The sequence below is a fragment of the Trachurus japonicus genome, chromosome 21, assembly GCF_045865225.1.
Source record: "Trachurus japonicus isolate A0001 chromosome 21, Traja_1.0".
Taxonomy (NCBI): domain Eukaryota; kingdom Metazoa; phylum Chordata; class Actinopteri; order Carangiformes; family Carangidae; genus Trachurus; species Trachurus japonicus.
This window is the reverse complement of record NC_140927.1, coordinates 25,036,527-25,052,103: the sequence shown is the minus strand read 5'-3', so window position 1 is coordinate 25,052,103 and position 15,577 is coordinate 25,036,527. Positions and strand designations below refer to the sequence as shown.

General features: G+C 45.4%; 1 protein-coding gene across 5 annotated transcripts in view; it reads left to right on the top strand.

Annotated features, from left to right (window-relative positions):
* sema5ba (sema domain, seven thrombospondin repeats (type 1 and type 1-like), transmembrane domain (TM) and short cytoplasmic domain, (semaphorin) 5Ba) overlaps positions 1-15,577 on the top strand; it is a 184,824-nt gene that overhangs the window by 144,892 nt on the left and 24,355 nt on the right. For all 5 annotated transcript variants that reach the window (XM_085764225.1, XM_085764223.1, XM_085764224.1 and 2 more), the window contains 5 exons: positions 259-394; positions 1,297-1,504; positions 2,134-2,341; positions 13,911-14,028; positions 14,965-15,149. In XM_085764225.1, the coding sequence (XP_085620351.1) occupies positions 259-394; positions 1,297-1,504; positions 2,134-2,341; positions 13,911-14,028; positions 14,965-15,149 (855 nt within the window). The remainder of the gene's footprint in view (positions 1-258; positions 395-1,296; positions 1,505-2,133; positions 2,342-13,910; positions 14,029-14,964; positions 15,150-15,577) is intronic.

The following is a 15,577-nucleotide window of genomic DNA, read 5'->3' as shown; positions in this document are numbered from 1 at the left end:
GACTTCCATTAAGAGGATGGGACACGCTGCAGAACGGCTTCATTACACAGCTGGAGGCTGTTGATTTCTGATACGGCTTCACATTTACTACACAACATGTAAACTGATATGATATGAAAACTATTGCTCAAGTAATATTTTTTTATTTCTACTCCCTCTCCCTTGTCCTCTCATCTCTCCATCACCATCACCATCACCATCATCATTCCTCCCCCTCTCTGTCTTCTCTCCTCTCCGTCCATCCGTTGCTCTATAAAGCAACAGCATTGCAGCATCTGCAGTGTGTGCCTTCAACCTGAGCGCCATCACCCAGGCCTTCAACGGGCCTTTCCGCTCCCAGGAAAACCCTCGCTCCACCTGGTTACCTACGCCCAACCCCATCCACAACTTCCAGGTTAGTGGGAGCACTCGGATCAGCAAAAGTTTTTCTCAGCAAATAAAGTCTTAAATTCTGACAACAGTCAGACATCCCCTACAGGAATTTGATTATTTTTTTAAATACTATATTGTGGTAGCCGGACATTAAATGGGTAATTATTCTGTATATGTATATATAATAAAGGGACCTGACGGTGTATTGTCTTGAAATTTCTGACCAAGTCGTGAACTTCACTTTCACTTTCGTTAACTTACCAACTGTAGCTTTAAGTGGTCATTATGGTTTAATTAGCTCACAACAAGATCTTTAAATGCTCTGTTTTTTTACGCCATTTTAAAAAAATTATAATTTAGAGCCTAAGGTCATAAATTCAGACATGTTTATCGAAAAGCTGCTTCAAAAAGCTCTAAAAATCACTAACAACTCTGCATCATGACTCTAAAGCAACAGGCCATTATTTCACAGAGAGGAGTCGAACCTGAAAAAAAGACAATACACTAATAATATAGATATCAGACACCTCGTATATTTGCAAAAATCACTGTTGTGGCTCCGAGCAGCAACTAAAAGTGGTATCCACCAACAAATCAATCTCTCATTTCAAGCCACAAAGAAACAGCAGAAGCTGCAATTCACAGCTAAGCCGTGCAACCCAAACAAAGCTTTTCAGAAGGCTGTCATTTCATATTTATTCTCCTGCAGTCTCATTAAATTGCACTGTTGTTGTTGCTATGGTCACATCACAATCATCACGTAGTTTTCGAGAAGGCTGCAATTATTGAGAATAGAAGTAAGAAGAATTGAAACAATCCAGACAGACGTGGTGCTTTATGATTTAGTTTCTCCACCAGGTGTATTCCCACAGTTTCACTTTCTTGTCACATCTGACCTCTCTGTTGCTCACACCACTTTCTCAGTGTGGGACGATAGAAGACGAGGGGCCCAATGAGGGTTTGACGGAGCGCAGCCTGCAGGACGCCCAGAGACTCTACCTGATGAACGACGTGGTGCAGCCGGAGTCTGTCGATCCGCTGGTCATGCAGGACGACGTTCGCTTCTCCAACCTGGTTGTGGACATTGTTCAGGGCATGGACACACTCTACCATGTGATTTACATCAGCACAGGTAAGTAGGAGAAGAAGACAAGGAACAAAACGTATACTTAAGCACTGGACTGGAGTGATATATTGCTTTTATAAAACGGTTACCAATAATGACAATATGAAAGAGGAATACGCAATCAATTTCATGTAGTTTTATTCAACCAGAAATACATGTTATCCAATAAAAAAGCCCCACTGTGAAAAAAATAGTCCCACCTCTCCGGGCGTTAGCTCCAAGTTAGCTGCATCTCGCCTTTTCCTCGTCTTTTTTTTTCAGGTGAAAGTCACTGCTCAGTCCCCTCTACCATTGTTAACCCTCCCCGGAGGTGAAAGTTCACCTTAAACATGTCAATTCAACTACTTTAGTCCATTTTTTAACAACTGTCTTTTGCTACGGACTGCAACAATCCGTTGTCATGGATACATGACAACAACCACTCATACCAGTCATATACGTGCCTGAGGCGGAGTGATAGCTTACGTACGCTGTGATAAGGCTTTAGAATAGTAGCCGTGGTATATGCTCATTATACCACGGCTAACAACCAATCAGATGGCCAGATTTCACCTTTCCGTTTTATAAATTATATTAACACAACTCAAATATATTCTATAGAAACGTTCTCTCACTGGATTGTTGTCATCCTTCAGAGTACGGCACCATCCTGAAGGCGTTGGCTACGCCCAACAAGAACCTGCAGGGCTGCTACCTGGAGGAGATGGAGCTCCTCCCACCGGGGGTGCGAGAACCAATCCTGAGCCTGCAGATCCTGCACAGCGACAGGTCGCTCTTCGTCGGCCTCAACAACCGAGTCCTGAAGATCCCGCTGGAGAGGTGCTCCACCTACAAAACAGAGACGTGAGTCCAACACATCAACATCTCCACACGCCAGGTGGAAAATGTTTTATCCAAATCGATCATACAATGATTTGTAGGATATGTTACCAAGTCCAAAAATGAAATCAGCAGACTTCACCTGCAGATTTCAGCTGAAGATGAGATGCTTCCATGCAAAGAGGTGGATGGATGTTATTAATCCCAAATGGACAGTCTTCCCACACTTACTAAACATAAACCACAAAATAAAATAGATTGGCAGCGAAGGATAGTTCAACATTTTGGCAAATTGGCCCATTGCCATAATCCCTATAGTCTTAGCAGTAGGTTCGTTACCTTTTATGGTCGGTGCAAGCTATTTTTAGAACGGCGAAGCAGAGCCGTGAGCTGCTCAGAGCTACGCTACGGAGGCTCATGGAATTTCTTGGTTTCCCTCATCAAACTCATCAAATACACAATCCAACAACTCCAAAACGCTCTGGTGGACAAGTTGTGACCTGCACATTCACCACGCTATGAGATAATAACACAACGTTACCACACAGAGTTGTTTTCGAGGTAAATTCATGCAAAACCGCTGATTTTTTCGGCAAGCAGTCTCTGCATTTGCCTCGAAAACAACTCCATCTCATAACATAGAGTTGTACAGTGTGCTGAATATACTCTATGTACTATAAGACATATAAGCCTGGATATATACGTACAGGTCTGATACAAGTGCCACATGTCCAGTTGAGGAGTCTGTCCCATTATAAGGAAGCACTTTTCAGTCCACTCCTCTGACACACACAGGAGAATCACTAAACAGGCTGACAGCAGTTGGCAGGAATAACTTCCTGTTTCTTTGTCACAGTTGTGCTGGAGAAATCTCGCACTAAAATGGCTTTGCTGTTTGACCAGCAGGTGGTTGAGGGGATGCAAGATGTTCTCCATGACAGCAGCATCCTTCTCTCCACCAACAACACTGTGCTGGGGATTTTCTCTGGAGCCCTCAACAGAGTCAGACTACCTGTCTGTTCAGTGTGTTGGTGTCTCTGGGCTCTGATGCTGCTGCCCAAGCAGACAGCAGCAGCAAAAAAAAAAAAAACATATTGCACTCGCCACAAGAGACCGGGGAAGAGATCTGCACCATCCTGCAGCAGCACACATTAAAAGACGTAAACTTCCACGAGAAGTTGAGTCTGCACTCTCCAGCCTCTGCTGCGTTTTCAATAATCCAGTACGTTGTCCAGATAGACTCACATCTCCTTCCACCTCCCTGGAAATAATATATAACACAGTCGTGGTGCAGCTCCTCCTCTTCCTCTTCCTCAGCATCAGCAGGATGGATCATGTTAAAAGAATCAGTGAAAGTGAAAGAACACGACTCTCACAGAGCTGCCGCCTGATTTGTCCAGCAGGTGAGAAAGGGGCTGGTAGAAGCAGACAGATAATGGGGTCATCGACTCCGACCTGAGGGCGATCGGCGAACCGCAGCTCGTCCACAGAGATGCTGTGTCAAAGTCCATGCAGGGGGGAGTGTGGTAATGGGACAGGAGCGGTGTGAGCTGCTGGTGTTAATCACTGGGGAGGGGTGAGAGGGAAGCAGCTGTGCAGGGTAGGGTGGAGGTTCTTAAAGGTTTTAAGGCAACTCGTTGGCTCTCTTCAACTTTCCCTCAGCTCCATTCCCTTGTGATCTTCTTCACACTGGACCACAGAAAGCCTGACTACACTCAGTCTATATCTCATTGTTCTCCTCATGTGTTTTGCCAGTGGATTCATTTTAACCTGGTCGCTCCTCCACTAAAGGTAATTATCTGTCCTCAACTAGGATTAATGTCTGCAAGACCTCGCGTATAATCATTGAAGTCCTTATGGAGGCAGACAAATGACTGGGGCGGCATCTGCTCGCTAGGGGGAAATTAATTTGTTGTGCTGGGTTTTTTCCAGTAATGAAGTTCTGCATAATAGAGAGAGAGAGAGAAAAGCACGGCTCCGGCTTTTGTTTGTGTCTGAATCAGGGGATGAACAAAAGGTGTGTGTGAAGCTACATTGTGCTCTGCCAGAGAAGTTTCTGTGAAGGTATGTTGGTGTGTGAGCGACAAGGACTCAGTGGGAGAGGGAGAGTGTTTTTTTTTGTTTTGTTTGTTTTGTATTTTTATTTTTTTGTTGTCTTCTCCAGTTTCACTGTTATTCATGTGAAAATCTCCCGTCTCAAGGGTGAGGAGGGGGGAGAAAGGCTCGCTGGCTGTTTGTCCAACCTTCTGCATCTCATCAGCAGCGCTCTCAATCAGGATCCTCAGCCGGCCACCTCACTTCTTCAAAGTCAACTTCATCTTAGCATACAAATGGCTTGATGCCCTGTGAGTGTGTGTGTGTGTGTGTGTGTGTGTATATATGGAGGTCATTCTACTTGCTGTGATTTGTGTGTGTGTGTGTGTGTGTGGGTTGGTGCTTGGATGAGTTCTCATATGCGAGCTGCCTGATGAGTCAGCTCGCTATTTCTACTAAATCCAAACTCCTAGACACATGGGAGAAGACGCACACACACATATACACAAACACACACACACATCAAGCAGGGAAACCATTGCATTTAATAAGATGTGGGTGAAATATGCGAGATGAGAGAGCGGGAGGCAGAGAAAAGAACAGGGATAGAGAGAGAGAGAGAAACCAAGAGAAAGACAGATAGAGAGAGAAGAGCAGAGTCCTATTTAAGACACAGTGGGGTGAGACGATAAGAGTGAGCTCCAAGGGCACCACAGAGAGAGAGAGAGGGAGGGAGGAGAGGAGGAGGGTGAGGTAGAATGGGCCTTAATTCAGTTTGCGATATTCTGCTCACCTCCGCGCTCCCGCTCACTCTTACAATCTCTGAAAACGCACGGCAGCCGAAGGCGAGACTGCGACTGAGCCGCAGAGTACGACAGATGTCAACCTGTCTGCCTGCGTGACACCTGAGCTCGTCTGCAGAGATCTGTCTGGAAGCAGCAGAGTCGTCGGGGAAAAAAAAGAAAAAAAAGAAGGGCAGATGGATGACGTTGATTCAGGGGGATTAAAGGGGCAGGTAGTTAATTAGTGCATGTGAATATGACTGGATCTGAAGTTCATTTGTCGCTTAGTGAGATATGACCATCACAGTTTCCCCAAGAACCTAAAGGCAAAGAGCTTTTTGTTCTGTCTAACCAACAGTCCAAAAACCTTAAAATAGTTCATTTACAATGATTGAAATCTGGAAATCCCCACAACTGCAGGGGTTTAGGAGTTGTGTGTGCTCTGCTAACACGCAGCCACATGCAAAGAGTCTCATAATAGAAGGAGACTTCTGTTACCAGAGCATTTGCAAGGAGGAAGTTTAAAAAGCGGTTTCAGCTGCCAACTTCGCTCTCAGTGCAACACTGATACACTAGTGTAATATCAGTCTTTTTACTTCTGAGTGTGTTGTCGACAGTGAAAAACTTTCCATGGCACGGATTCACACTGGGATAGATTTGAGCTGTGAACGGAGGACGACGCTGCACTTGGAGCCGAGCGAGGTTGTTGGAAAGTTGGAGGGAATTCGTTCCCACCTGTGCGTAAAATGTTTCGTCTGCTGATGGTGGAGGGAAACGCAGCGGGAGGTAACACTCTGTGGATTAATGGTCCACGAGACGCTCAGACGACAGCTCCCTCAATCCCCCTGCGGGAATTTCGTTACACAGCTCCTAAACCCACCGGCCCCATTGGGAGCAGTATTACTATAGCTGAGCAGAACCAGATTATAGACTTGTTGAATCAGGCTCGTAAACGGCTGAAAAAAACAACAACAATCGAGAATCACAGCCACCAACATGATCACACTCAAGTTCACTCAATTTTTAATTCATTAAATTTGCACCGAAAAGATCCTCACAGAGCTGAATAATGCAGCACGCTTCTGTTTGCAGGTGAACTACAGCAGTTTCAGAGAGTTGCTGCTTCTTTCTGCACCATAGTTCCCACCAAACTCTGTTTTTTCTTTCTTTTTCTTTTGTCCTCTCTCTCTCTCTCTTTCTCTGTCTCTGTCTCTCTGGGTGTCCACCGCTCAGACCCACCTGCTGTCTCAACACACTTCCCTCCTCCCAAGGCATTGTGCCGCTGCCTGAAAGAGCCTTTCTCTCTTCATCTGTCTCTCTCTTCGTTGTGTGTGGTCGTCACATTCAGGTTACGGCCACATAACGCAACCGTTCACACACTGATAAGAGGCTGAATGTGCTCAGGTGCAGCTTTACACACATACACACACATGCACGGTGATGAGTGGCAGTAGATTCAGAGCTGTGGTGGGCGTCACGGCAACAGAGGGGAAGGTGGGACGTGATTTATGGACAAGTCATAACTTAGAGGCTGTGTTGTAAAACAGCCAGCTGGTAATGGGATAATGGATGGACTGTGCAGTGGTTGTTGTACACAAACGCTTCATGTATGAACGTCTGCAACTGTTGAAAGATTCGAACACCGATTTACAAAGAAATCTGTTGCCGTGGACGCCTGTACAGTCGTCTCCGCCTGAGAAGTCAATTACACTTAAGTGCTTTTAACATTTAGTTTTCCTTTTGTTATTGATCCATATTGGCGACTGTGGCGCGCTCCGCCACCCTGAGGGTAGAATAACATTTACATCATCATTTACTTCAGCTGTTTCACTGCTAAACCTTTTCAACAGCCAGTGATTTGTAGCCTTTTAGTGATAGCTCGCAGACAAATGCCGCTGCAGCTTGTGCACCAGTGCGTGTCTTTGTGTGTGTGTGTGCACATGCCAGTGTGTGTGTGTGTGTGTGTTTGCCCTCTATTTATGGTAATTATGTTTGACCGGGCCAATTGGCACCTCTGGCTAACAGCACCACTCTGTCCTCCATCCAGACCCTATCTCTCTATCTTACTCTGATATTGAAGTGATTTATTTTGGCTGCAGCAGCGTGCTAGCTTAGCAGCGACGTTGCATCCATCAGGGCCTTCTTTTCCTTTTTTTTTGCTTCTCCCTTTCACTGAAGAAAGAGATGTAGTCCTCGCTGCCAAATACAGGATGAAACTACAGGTTTCACTCTGAGCAGCAGCACAAATCTAACTCTGGAAGTAAAAGGCACTGCCTTTCAGATGTGGACTGGTTTTCATTCATCAAAACTGAAGGTGTCAAACGGAGAAAAGAGTTGTTACATGGACTGTTTTTTTGCAACTGAGGACAAAAAAATAAATAAATAAAGCGCACATGAGAAGAAAGAGCAGGAGAAGAAGGAATATGGAAATATAAATAACCACTGGAAGCAGGCAAAGGCGGAAACGCTGAATAAATGATGAGGATAATGTTGAATAGAATGAATTGGAACAAATCAGGCTTTTTGTAGCGGCTCTGCTCCTGCAGCGAAACCTCGCGCCGCTCAAACATCTGCTTACAAACACATTACATTTTATTACACGAGGTGCGATTGTCCTGTCGGTGATAGTTACATTGCTGCTTCAGGGGCTTTGGCTCTGTTTGCAGCATCTGTATATGTGTGTGTGTGTGTGTGTGTGTACAGTTGCATGTGATTAACAGTGACCTGGCAGCCGTCACGAGGCCGAGGCTGCTCGCTCCGCCTGCAGCCGGAGCCTAAAACATCGGGAAAACCACTAAGTGGCCATGGAGGAAAACCACTGACCACCAGCTCCTCTTGTTAAAACCAGCGCATGTGACACGTTGCAGTGCAGCTTTTCTCTTATGTCCCTGCAGGAGGACCCCCCACCCACCCCACCCCCCCAATGCAGTGTTGTGAACATCCCTGTTTGTCTCAGTGTGTGTCTGTGGGGTGCTCACTCACAGGCCCTGTCCCCTGCAAACCCAATTTAATGTGGGCTGTGGCTGCCAGCCTGTCAGCAGGCCTCTGGAGCTCACTGCTGTTAAGCCTGTATGACCAATCAGAGGAACACTCCAGCAGCCAAGGACTGAGGGAGAAAGAGAGAGATGGTGTTCACACAGCGGATGTATTTATTACTGCTCCAGAATGCTGTTACTTTTATTACAGGCTTTGTTCTGGCTGCGGCTCAGTGTAATCATTTTGCTCTCTGTCTCATTCTCTCTCTCTCTCTCTCTCTCACGCCATTTCTGTCTATATTGCTAACTCGCCCTTCTCTTTCGCTCAGCCTTGATTTGGACCGGCACTATGTCTTAACCTCCAGCTCAGCACCTTTCAAATTCCCTGATGCTGACAAAGTCAAACGGCTCTGCTCCCTTTTTCCGCGGAGAAAAGTGTAAAAATCAAAAGGAAATAAGAAAAAAAAAAACAAGTGAGTGGCTTTGGTAGCCGGTTACACTTTGGATCCAGCAGAGGACCTGGATTATCTGAGCTCAGGGGATAATGAGTGTCTTATTGAACCCAGTAATCCTTTCTGTATGAAACATCCAGGTTACGTTCAATTTTTTTTAGCCGATATTGATTTGTTGAAACATTTGCCAGGTGTCTGGATGATGTGTAGTTTTTAAGACAAAGTTGTACTACCACTCTGTTAAAATATCTCCGTGGAGCTTCCCAACAGTCCCGGAGGATTCAGGGTTTTTTAAAAGTTTGTATCTTGTGCTCATGCGATAAAATTCAACCAGACCAGAGGAGCAGTGAGTCTCATCCAGAGAAATAATCCCAATGATTGCATCACGTCAGTTTTTTAGCTGCTGGAGTAAAAAAAAAGCATCTATATCACGTTAATAATCAAAATTGATAGTTGTAGTAGTTCTGACTCAGATACTGTGGTGTGTGTGTGTGGGGCAGAGAGTTGGTTAAATATAAAGTCTGCAAAGTCAGTAAGACGACACCTGTCCACCTGCTGTCTGAGTGTCAGATACACTCAGTCAAACATTCACATCTTCTGCTGAATGTCTCACCTTCAGGTTGAGATCAGGCTGCCGACGTTAAACTGCTGCTGCTGCCGCTGCCGCCGCCGCAGCCACCGCCGCCGCCGCTGCTGCTGCTGCTGCTGCTGCTGCTGCTGCTGCTGCTGCTGCTGCCGCCGTGGTGTCGCTGTGTACAAATGTTGAAATTGAAATTGAGGGCCTTTAATGTCACTGAAGAAGAATTCACACACATGTAAACCACAGTTAAGACAATAAAGTAAACAGTAGGTAGTAACCAATATGCAGTAGCAGCCAGGATGATCAATATTTATTACATACACAGGTATAAAAGGATGTTCACTTTGGAATAAATAGATTGCTCATCTTGTGTATTTGTGTGTGAGTGTCTTTTGAGTGACCTGAAGTGTTGTTGAAGGATGAGGCGGTGCAGTTTGACACAGGACTCAGACCGTCTGGACGTCTTGTGTCAACCTGTGGATCTCTGACTCACCTGTAGCTCAGTGTTCAGTCTATAGACGTCAGCTCTGTGAGTGATGGAGTGGCGTCCTGCCTGCCCACCTCGCTCTCCACCCCCCACCCCCCAGGACAGGACAAGACAGGAAAGGGATGAGCCAGTATAGATAATGGATGGATGGATTTATAGGATTCACATCCAATACTCAACTTCTTGTTGTCTTGTTTTGTGTTATCCACACATCTCTGCTCTCTCTCTCTTTCTTTTTATCTTTTTCCTCTCTCTGCCATCTCTCACCTTGCCTCCTGGTATATTTATATTTTTTCGTCCTCTTTCTCTCTCTCTCTGCGTCTCGTAGACTTCCTCTGCCTCCCCATTGTTTCTCTGTGATGATGCAGCTCCTTTTTATCCACCAGGGGCTGAAATTGTACATGGAGGACAGCCGGCGTTTTTGGGCAGACAGCCATCTCACTTTTTATTTTGGACCCGGCAACCATCAGTCTTCAGCCTGGCTCCGACTGGGCCTAATTGGATGTATTAGCGCCGGATGCTAGCAGGAGTCCTGTGCGTTTCTGATTCATCATGAGCAGACTTCCTAAATGGCCCCGGCTCCGCTCGGCTCTGTGGGGGAAAGACAGGCGCTCTCCCCTGGCGAGAGGATGAGGCCTGTCAGCGGCGGTCTCCTGAGAGCGTCTGGGAATAAAAAAATGAAAAAAAAAAATATTAAAAAAAGGCCTGTCCTTGTGTGGAGAGATGGAGGGAGGCAGGAGGCGTATGCAGACGTATGTTTAACTGAGTCAGAGCCTCCAGACAGCCTTGACTAACGTATTCCCTGAGTGTCAGCGCTACAGCTAATAATGATTCCGATCCATAATTTATCAGTTCTGGTGATCATATTTGCAATTACACACTGACGGCCTGCCATTGCAGACGAGGCAAACTATTGTTTTTATGTCTAGTTGTTAAAAGGGCCCCTAATAAAAGGAGACACTGGTTTTTACAGCATTCGCAAACGATTTAAAACGTCAATTACACCCCCGCCGAGAGAGTCGGGGCAGATTTATCTTCCGATGCCAGTCGCCGTCGTCCAGACATATTGTTATATGGGCTGGTGGGTTTCGCCGCTCAGTCTGTTTAACATTTAACAGGACATGTTTCCATGGCTTCTCTGTTTTGATATAGTGTGCCACTGGGCGCGCACGCTGCTGAATTAAATATCAGCTGGCGCCCTGCAGACTCGTCAAAGAGATGCTCCATGCACAACAACGCAGGGTGCAAAGACAGACACGCCTTTCCAGTGTACACAAGCATCCAGAAAACACACACACACACACACAGTCTCATCCAGCAGAGATGCCTCAGATTCCAGTGTATCTGCAGACTCAGCCAGACTGTCCCGGCTGACATCCCAGTGCACTGCCTGTTAGAGAAATTAGCCTTTCTATTCCCATCACACGGCCCCCACCGCTCCACACTCACTGCTTCTAATTGACTTTTACAGGGGTCCTGTTTTTAAAAACTGAGCGGTCAGGAGGATGGGAGGGTATCCAGAATATTTGGCGGTTGTTTAAAGCAGCTGCAGAAAGGTCAGAGCGAGAGATGAACGCCTCACTACGCCCCCATCCCCTCCCCACCCTCCCTACCCCTTTTATTTTTCACTGTTATACTAAATTCTGCTTTATTAAAAGGCCCCTGGTGAAGGAAATGATTGGACAAAACACGGAGACTGCAAATCTGTGCCGTGTCCTGACTCCGCATTATACAAGCTCAGCGTGCAACATACATCTTTTGAAGAAATTAACGGAGGAAAACGATGCAGTTTGTTTAAATCTAATTACAAGTTTCCTGCTGCTACTTCCATTAAAATTGCAAAACATGGCCAAACATATGGACCTTACACTTGAATTTAATTAAACGGCTCGTTTCTAACACCATAGGGACTTAATCTACTGTTACCAGTCTGCAGGCAGGGAGCATTACTGAGCTCCAACCAAACCACCATGGACCATGATGCACCTGGTCTACTGTCATGTTGTAACAGGAACAATACTGTACTGTACTGTACTGTTGCAGTAAAATGAGTTCCCATAACTGGAACTAATGGGACTTTCCCAAACCAAGAAAAACATGCAACTTTTGGAGCATGTACAGTACGTGTGTGGATTTGGAATAGCTTACATGAATGTGTGTATGTGTGTGTGCATTCTTGTCAGCACACCGCACACATCTGCCTGCAGCTGTGTGAATATAGTTTTCCTCTAGCCACTGACCCCCCCACCCCCCTCATCCGCATCTGCGCTGTTATCAATTTGTCAGCATTTCTTTCAGGCTGATAACATTTTTTCTGGTCTTAAGAGCTCAGAGCAGCGGCGGCGGCTCGGTTCAGCTGCAGTCATCCCTTTTTCAGACTCTTCCTCCGACTTAATGCAAACAGGGTGAATCCAAGACTAAATGTATCTTTCCCCTCAGGTCAGAAGCCCCCCGCCCCCCCGCTCCCCCACCGGCTCGCGGCACACTATATCCACAGCTAATTAGGCTTCAAATCTCTCCCATCTCTCCCTTTCATATAACATTATTTATTCCATCCTTGGAAGACACACTTATTAATTGTTCCGCTTAGCTGATCTCTGTAATGGTGTGTGTGTGTGTGTGTGTGTTGGAGGTGAGTGTGTTTGCAATCAGAAAGCCAAATGAGAATTCTCCAGCCATGATGACGATGCAAAGCCGCACATCAAAGCTATCACAGATACAACATGGGCGACCTTGAGCCAAAATGGCAACACGCTCCTCCTCCTCCTCCTCCTCCTCCTCCTCCTCCTCCTCCTCCCCGTGCCGTCCTCTCAAATGGGCCATTAGGTTCACTGAACTGTGAATTTGTGGGCAACCTCATTATGATTATTGTTTCATCTGTATTGGAGATTGCACCTATAGCGTCGCTGTAATAGCGTCACTTAATTAAAATGACACACAAGAAGGTTAGTGGTGAATACAGTACGTCACCAGGAGTCGGACTGGAGGAAGTCGTCCTCTCCTGGCTGTGCCGCGGATCACCAAAGACCACAGCCTCTCTCTCTCTCTCCTTCTTTCTATTCGCCCTCTGTGCTCGCTCGCCCACTCTCTGTGGGGTCACCTCCGATGTGCTGGCTCAGCAGTTAGGTCTGCTGGATCGGAGCCGACCTCGAGTTCACCACGGAGCGGCCCCCAGACCTGGCACAGAGAGCTGTATCAACACTTAGAGATTCTTCAAACCTCCAGGCTAAAACACTGCAGGGCTCTTCAAATAAACCACAAAGTGCATCTGTGCCAGCAAAAGAAGAAAAAAAAAAATACAGCAACAACAAGAATCTCTCCTTTCAGCTGAATGGAGAGAGAGCGGAGGGAGGCGTGAGGAAGGGAGTGGAGAGGGAGAGAGAGGGAGGAAAGAGGGACAAAAGAGGGGGATATGAAGGAGAGGAAGGACGGGAGGCAGAAAGTGAAGGGGAGTCTTTGAGAGTTATTCAGACGCCTTTTATCCTGCATTCCTACGGCATCAAGATCAGCTCTGCTGGCTCAGCCTCATCATTAACAGCTTTAGATTTAATTAGCTGTCATTATGCTTCTGTTTTACTGCTGGAGCTCACAAATATTTAATCTCTGTTTGCGTGATGAGGCATCTATAGTGTTGTTTCAGCAAGAGTCTTCAAACACAACACCTTTATTCAGTGAAATGCTTCTCTTATATAATTTCACTGTTTTAGTTTTAGTGCCTAATTTTAAGGTCCAAGTTTACTTTGTTCACTGCAAAAGAAGTTTTTTAAGCTTCTGTGCTGAAAACTTTGTGAATTTGGTGTCTACATCTTTTCTTTTTCTTTTTTAATCTATGATGTTGATTTGTTCGCCAAAGTCCTTGAAGTCAACATCAAGGCAACATCACGTTCAGCCCAACACATGTAAAATCAGAAATAAACTCTCTGCAAGTGCAAAAAGAAGAAAGAAAAAAAACTCTGCTCTCTCTCAAAGTCAGAGTATCTGTATAAACAAACCCAGCTCCGTTGTGCTCTGCATTTGAATTCACTGTATTTTCTGATCTGATCTATATTTTTTCATGGGTGTAAAGCTGCTCTTTAAAAATATTTACTTTGTTTCGTTTCATTAAAGTCTGGTTCCTATTTCAGGCTGTTAATGTTACATCTGTCCAGGGAATACAGATGTAAAATACTTCTTGTTGCATTTACAGTAATGTTTATTAATGTGCACTTTATCTTTATGTCACTATTAAACTCTTTGCCGTAACAATGAACTCTTCCTCCCCCCTCTCTGCTCCCCTGCTGCAGGCTGTGCTTGGAGGCGAGGGACCCCTACTGTGGCTGGGACTTCAGGCAGCGCAGATGCACCACGCTGGAGGACAGCTCCAACATGAGCCAGTGGAAGCAGAACATCACCGTTTGTCCGGTAAGAGCCGCCATGGCGACTGACGTCACTGCGACATCATCATCTGACCTCATGGGGGAGTCGTCCTGGTGTCATCTTTCACGTGTCATAGCGGCCGGGTTTCATCCATGACTAATCACCTATCAGTCAGTCGGTGTGTTGCACAAGACAGAGCTGGATGTAGAAGCAGTAAAGAGACAGAAAGAGAAAAGAAAGTGGATTGAACTGAGCAGAGATGAATTAGATTAGATGAATTAGATCAACTGGACTGAATTTGACTGAAGTGAAGTGAATTGCAGTAAATTTATTCCTGTGTAAAACTCTCTCTGTCCCTGTGTGAAGGAAAAGCCCTGCACTCTGAAGCTGCTAATACAATATACACCACACACACCGACCACGGGTGTATGAAAATATCAATACACTAAAATATTGCAGCATTTTATGAGGTTATAGAAATTCAAGAGTCTGAATGCATCAAATTGTTTATACATACAGTATAACACTGTGTTTTCTTTATACTATGAGAGTTTCTCTAAAAATAGACCATAATATAGCAGAGTTTGGCTGTTGCTTCCACTTGCCACAGTGACAGCCAATCATATTTAGCGTTATACTGTATCGCAGACGTTCACTGGCATGGCCTCTCTGTGACGTTATCACAGCGCCAGTACGTGAGGATTGAGCCCCATGCTGTGCTGAGAGAGACTGCTGTGACTGACCAGTGGGTTTCCATATTGTAACGCAGGCAATAAAAGTCTGGTCAAATGCTGAGAGAGTGTCGGCCCTTACATACATTACATACACAACACAACACAGACAACAGTATATACTCCAGCAACTGTATCACATTGTTTATAGTTTCCCATTATACTGCAGTATATCATCCTCATCAAACCCTTTGGGAGATTGTGTCGTATTGTGTTTTTTACCAATATACAACCGATGTCTGATTTCCAGTTGCGGAACCAGACCACCAATGGGGGCTTCGGACCCTGGGCACCATGGCAACCCTGCAACAATGACGACGGTGTGGACGGCGTGAGCTCCTGTTTGTGTCGCTCCAGGTCGTGCGACAGCCCCAACCCTCGATGTGGAGGCAGAAACTGTGAGGGTCCAACCATCGAAGTGGCCAACTGCTCCAGGTAGGGAAGAACGTTGAGTTTTATATCACTTTATAATCATGAATGTCATCTTAACCTTTCATTATTATGCATATTTGAGACTATATATATTAACACGTATTCTATTTATACAGGTTATTATTAACTAAAGGAGTCGGTAAAGACCACAGTATGACAGACAGTATCAGTTTTTGTTTTACTGGAGATGTTTTTTTCAAAAAGAATAAGAAATCACTCTTTTTGTTAACAAGGAGGAAAAACTCATTTCTATTCCTCGACAGAAGTAAGAGAGAAAAGAAAGTCAGACATCTCTGGTTCTTGTAATTGACTCAGATCTCACATCACGACAGCATCTAAATCTGTCTTTTATCATGTAAAACAGAAATAGAGAACTAAAAGGATTATGTCCAGACAGGAATTAGAATAAGGAGGAGAAGAAGAAGTCACTC